Raw genomic sequence first — 5685 nt, 5'->3', positions numbered from 1 at the left:
TAGATGTTGACCGACCAAGTATCAAAACCGGTCAAAACTGGTGAATCGGCCGGTATTTGACTAAAAACCCATTACAAGGTGACTCATATTTCTAACCCTTCTTCAACACTTCAAGGCACATACTTCCAAGACATACTTAGATTATACATTTTGATTCCTAACATTCGTGTGTAAGTTCAGTGACATTTGTGTAATGTTGGAGTACTCTGGAGATAGAATTTAATGCAAAAATATAATATCGATATGAAACAACTTTAACTCATTGGTGTTAAATGTTAAAACTCCAAATTTATTTGTTTTATAGAGTGAGTTGTGAACTTGTGTCATTTATTTATATTTTGCGGTGGTTAAGTAATACTTTTGGATTGATATATGTTTTGTAATTTGGACTTTGAATTTGTTAAAGACTTAAAAGTTGTTTGTTTATGTAAATTTTGAGTAGATTATGAATATGGATTATAAATTTGAGTATCTACCTATTTGGAAAAAAATTTGTTATAGGTTTATATATAAATATAAGTAGGTATCTCCAGTTTAACCGGCATGCGGTTTAATTACTGAATCACCGGTTGAACCACTGTACCACTATGCCAATACTCTGACCGGTTTGATAACCGGTACAATTTTAACAACACTGGTTTGAACATATGTGGATAAAACAATTAGAAATTAAAAGTCCCAATAAGGAGGGTAAACCAAAGGGGTGCTAAGAAAAACTATAGGCGAAACAATCAGAAAATATTTTGTGATCAATGTTTTGTCTGATAAATGATGAATTATGATATCGTTTAATCTATATAGCCCAACCCCACCTAATGGAACTTCTGTTGTATATAAAGTATTTCCTTTGTCATCTGTAAACACTTCCATGAAGAAAATAATGCAACCAAAACCCTTTGCATATTTCCACATACATCAAAGGACAAGCAAATACCTAAGGAAAATAAAGCAGTGGAATGGTCATAACTCATAAGTGCATAAGATTAAGCCTAATCCCATTTAAGCATGTGGTCTTTTAATACGAGCAAATACATAAGCTCACATAAATGTTAAAGGGAGGGATAACACTGCAATACAAGCAGTTTCCATAAAAATGCAGATTATCCATCAATAGTTCCTCTCTCAGTATCTTGGAGGGACATTATTCAAAAGTGAAGATACTTGTAAAGGTGAACCTGCAATGTAACTAAGCAAAGAAACATGCAGTCTAGGAAAGGCATGAGTAAGCCAAAGCTTTCTCCTCAGAAAGTTCTTCTGCTGTCAAGTCCAATTTTTTCCTTGAGAACTCATCAATTGCAAGTCCTGGTTTAAAAATTAGAGTAATTACATCAGATAAATACATGAAAGCTATAACTGCTTTTAAAATGGCTAAATTGATCATTTCATTGCTTAAGTAAAACACATCAAGGCATACTTAACAAATATGTTTTACTATAATGAAGGCCAATGAATATATTCAGGTGTCAAATAATCTGGAATCTCTTTTTGTTGAAAAAATATAATCTGGAATCTTGCTCAAACATCATCCACCTCATACTAGTTTCGACACAGATTACATCATTCTACTCCAGATAGGGTCTATTAACAAGCTAAACACAAGAAATAGTCAAATACATATAAGCTAGAGCTTCCCTTCTCCACCTTCATCTCAGTCATGCTAGATTTGACGTAGGAAAGAACTAGTCTTCCGACAAAACACCTTATCTCAACTTCTCGTTGCACAAGTTTTCATCTCTTCCACAAACACATTAGGGAGTATGATTGTTGAATTAGGTTCAACTTTAGTTGCAATTTTCTAAATGTAAATTAGATCATGGCAAAGAAAAAACGCCAAAAAGACATAAGCATGGAGCATTAACACCTATGATGACGATGTTATTTTTCAACTAAAAAAATTAAGAATGTGAATGAAAAAACTCTGACTAAACATTGAATATATTTCGTTGCATTCTTTATATTAACTAATCAAACTCTTACCTTGAACTATTTTCCATTCCCCATTCTGAGTGGTGACAGGGAATGAATAGATAAGTCCAGCTGGTACATTGTAAGATCCATCGGAATAAACTCCCATCGAGACCCAGATGCCCTAGTATTGCAATGGAAAAATAAAGTTTAGCTAGACATATTGTGCAGAATCGGAATCAAAGATCTAGCGAAACCTGACAAACCAACCTCAGGAGTTCCAAGAACCCAATCTCTAATGTGGTCACAAGCAGCACTAGCAGCAGATAGTGCACTTGAAAGCTTTCTAGCTTTAATAATTGCAGCACCACGTTGTTGGACAGTAGCTATGAATTCCGAATTCAACCTTGATAGTGCAAAATTACATCAATGGATCAATGCTTCGATAAATGCAAAAATAAATTAAAAACATGATCACATTGAAGTCAAAGATCCACATACCAGGCATCATCAGCAACAAGTTCACGGACAGGTTTTTCCCCTGCTGGGGTAGTAACAGTTGCATGGTTGACATCAGGATACTGAGATGATGAATGGTTACCCCAGATTATAACATTTTTTACATCAGAAACTTGAATGTTCAGTCTTTCAGAAATTTGACCGAGCGCCCTGTTATGGTCCAGTCTAGTCAAACAAGAAATGTTTTTCTCAGGGATAGATGGAGCAAATTCCTTCAGGATCAATGCATTGGTGTTTGCTGGATTTGCGACAACCAGAACCTGCATGATAATATAGAACCTATGAGCTTATAAATATTACAAGATATGCATGTTCTCAAAAATAAAAAAGTAATTCTTTTATGTAAAGAGAAGAGACAGATTTATGGATGGAATAACAAGCCCTTCACCATACAAGATCCAATCGCACTTCACACATGAATTGGGTAGAACCATAGAAGTAAAGCCTTTTAAAAAAATGATTATTCAAGTAACAGTTTTCATATCAATTACATGAACATACAGAACACCAAGGATAAAACTAAATGCATTTCAATTCCAAATCTCTTATCTTCATTGGCACAAAAAAGAAAAAGGAAAAAGTGAACCATTGGTTTTACATTCATCACCATAATACATACACCATGACGTTAATAGCGTTGAATCAATAGTCCAAACCAACATGACTCAATAGTAAGAAATATATGAAAACCACGGGTGGTTAAGAGTCATAAGACATAACTGATAATACTTTTGATAAAAAATGTCGTACAAATAAAACTTCATGAAGAAAAAACCTGAAGACTCGAATTTAAAAGATTACCTTGCAGTTAGCAGCAGCATGCTTTTCAAGAGCAGAAGCCTGGGATTTATAAATAGAGACATTTTTAGACATCACATCTTTCCTCTCCATACCTTCTTTTCTAGGGAATCCACCGACCATTACAGCAATATTGACCCCAGTGCATGCCTCAACCGCATCAGTTGTAGCAACAACACCTGAAATAAATGATTTCATATTCATAATGTCTCATAACATTGTGGATGATTTAATCAACCAAAATAAACCAATTTAAAGTCTAAGAGATTCTCCTCTAAGTTCATATACCGCTCAATAAGGAGTGAAACACAAACCTTTAAGAAGGGGGAATGCAGCATCCACCAACTCCATTTTAACACCATTCAGTGACTCAGCTGCAGGTGGAATGTCAAACAAGTGGAGGATCACGGGCTGGTCAGATCCCAGCATTACTCCCCTAGCAATCATGGGAACAAGAGCATATCCGATTTGCCCTAAAAACGACAGTATTTTATCAGTGTATCAAAACAACCCAAGGCATTTGTATCAACTTAATTCAAATATTACTTCTATAAAATGAATACAAGCAAAATATTTGTGCATCCAGGTGGGGTGTCAAGCAATGAAAATTCTCACTATAAAATACAATTCTCACACGAGAAACACCCCACACAACAGAAAGGTATTGGAAAAGTTTAAGAAAGTCAACTAAAATTAGGAAAGTTTATAACTACGAAGAAAGATATAGAAAGGGTTTTCATTGGATCTTAAAAGTGGCAGTATGGCGCTATATATACTTTTCCCAACCACAAAAAAAAATCTAAAAGAACTGTGCAACTGAAGGCGAAATTGATGCATACTTCTATACCAATTTCAAAAGGTTATATTGCCTCCTAGTTGCTACAACTCTTCATGAAACAAAATCAATGGTTAAGATCATATATATCAACAACAAAAAACCATGGAAAAGAGGGTAGACAGTAGACACCCCTTAAGCTTGAAATCTTTTTTGCAAAAAAACTGACTTTAAAAACTCCTAAATTGGTCAATAAACTTTAAGTAATGCCCCAATAGATCCTTCTAATTTGGATGATGTTATCTAGCATTATCATCTTGAGTTAATTTAACATATCCAAATTAAACAGAAGGATCTATTGGTATGTTAATTATAGTTCAAGGACTAATCAGAAAATATTGTAAAGTTCGTGGTGATGATTTGAAGGACCCAAGGTTCAAAAACTAAGGAAACAACTACAACGTGAAGTATGAGATCACAAAAAATTGAGAATGATCATGCATCTAATTTCATTATAAAAAAAACTTATCATTCCTTTTAAAGAGAACACAACAAGTAAAACGAATTTGTACAGAAACAGTTACGATGACAACTTTAAACACTGAACATCACAGAAATAGAAAGCACAACCAGTTTTAACTATGAGTAGCTAATGCAGTAAAAATCACAACCCAGTTCCAATCACGAGAAATGAACCAGATCTGATCATAAAAAAAGAATATAGTAAAAATAGAAAGTCTTAAGCTTCATATCACAACTCAAAAGCATAAAACATCATAGGATCAGATCAGATCTGTAAAATAATGAAGTAAAAATATAATTTTGAAAGGAACCCGTGATTTAGAATAAGTAAAACAATCCAAAAACATGATTACATAAAAAAACGGAGACAAATTAAACAAAAAAATAAGAAACATGATTGTGATACAGTGAAGAAAAAATAGTACCTGCAGCACCAGTAACAAGAACACGAACTGGGTCTTTGGCCATTGTTAGATTTGGATCGAAGAAAGTGAAGAAATTGAAGAAAGGAGGAAGAAAGAGTAAAGGTTTAGTCAGAGAGTAAGTGAATGTGAAAGCACGAGAGATTTATGAAGAAAGACCATGCCACGTAACACGATGCTTCGAAAGCATGAAACGACACCGTTTTCAATTTTTTATTATTATTACATGTTGATGTGTTAAAATGTTTAATAATTGGATTGATGATGTGATGCACCATGCGGAGGAAGAATATTCCGTTGATATGCTTAGAATGGCAATTTTTTTATTTTTCCTTGCAAATGTTTTTTCGTTTTGTGTGTCTTAACCATGATTAACACTTCAATGCTTTTTATGTAATGTTTTTGCTAAAATGGGAGGGGCTTATTTAAGAACATACTTCACAATTAGTTTGGTAAAATTACCGAATTGTTGGACATGACATTAAATTTGAGTTTATGGATATCATTACCAATTTACCATTACCGTAACTAAATACTTACCGTTAAATAATTTATATCTATCTATATCTATATCTATACTTCTATATCTATACTATGTATAAAGTCAAAACATGGTGTAACCACCACCATGGCATAATTTATATATTCCTAATTTACCCTTCAAAATTTTAATTTAAAAAAATCATATAATATAATCACCTCAAATATATTAACTATAAGTTGCATATCTATACTACTTAATAA

At 33.3% G+C, this 5685-nt stretch overlaps 1 protein-coding gene across 1 annotated transcript; it reads right to left on the bottom strand.

Annotated features, from left to right (window-relative positions):
- LOC109354253 (malate dehydrogenase) lies at positions 879-5087 on the bottom strand. The gene is made up of 7 exons (XM_019596617.1): positions 4945-5087; positions 3537-3695; positions 3226-3401; positions 2407-2684; positions 2176-2311; positions 1978-2089; positions 879-1302 (listed from the first exon to the last, which is right to left on the bottom strand). The coding sequence occupies exons 1-7, from the start codon at positions 4985-4987 to the stop codon at positions 1208-1210; spliced, it is 999 nt and encodes a 332-aa protein (XP_019452162.1). The 5' UTR covers positions 4988-5087; the 3' UTR covers positions 879-1207.

Source organism: Lupinus angustifolius, chromosome LG08 (assembly GCF_001865875.1).
Source record: "Lupinus angustifolius cultivar Tanjil chromosome LG08, LupAngTanjil_v1.0, whole genome shotgun sequence".
NCBI lineage: Eukaryota > Viridiplantae > Streptophyta > Magnoliopsida > Fabales > Fabaceae > Lupinus > Lupinus angustifolius.
Note: the sequence above shows the minus strand (reverse complement) of the source record. Positions and strands in the feature narration are given on the sequence as shown.

What these genes read in the sequence shown, in the direction of transcription:
- LOC109354253 (XM_019596617.1), bottom strand. Translation starts at nt 4,987, where the DNA reads ATGGCCAAAGACCCAGTTCGTGTTCTTGTTACTGGTGCTGCAG. An exon ending in TGCATTCCCCCTTCTTAAAG is followed by an intron (nt 3,402 to 3,536) that starts GTTTGTGTTTCA and finishes CATTTATTTCAG; the next exon opens with GTGTTGTTGCTACAACTGAT. An exon ending in GGGTTCTTGGAACTCCTGAG is followed by an intron (nt 2,090 to 2,175) that starts GTTGGTTTGTCA and finishes TTGCAATACTAG; the next exon opens with GGCATCTGGGTCTCGATGGG.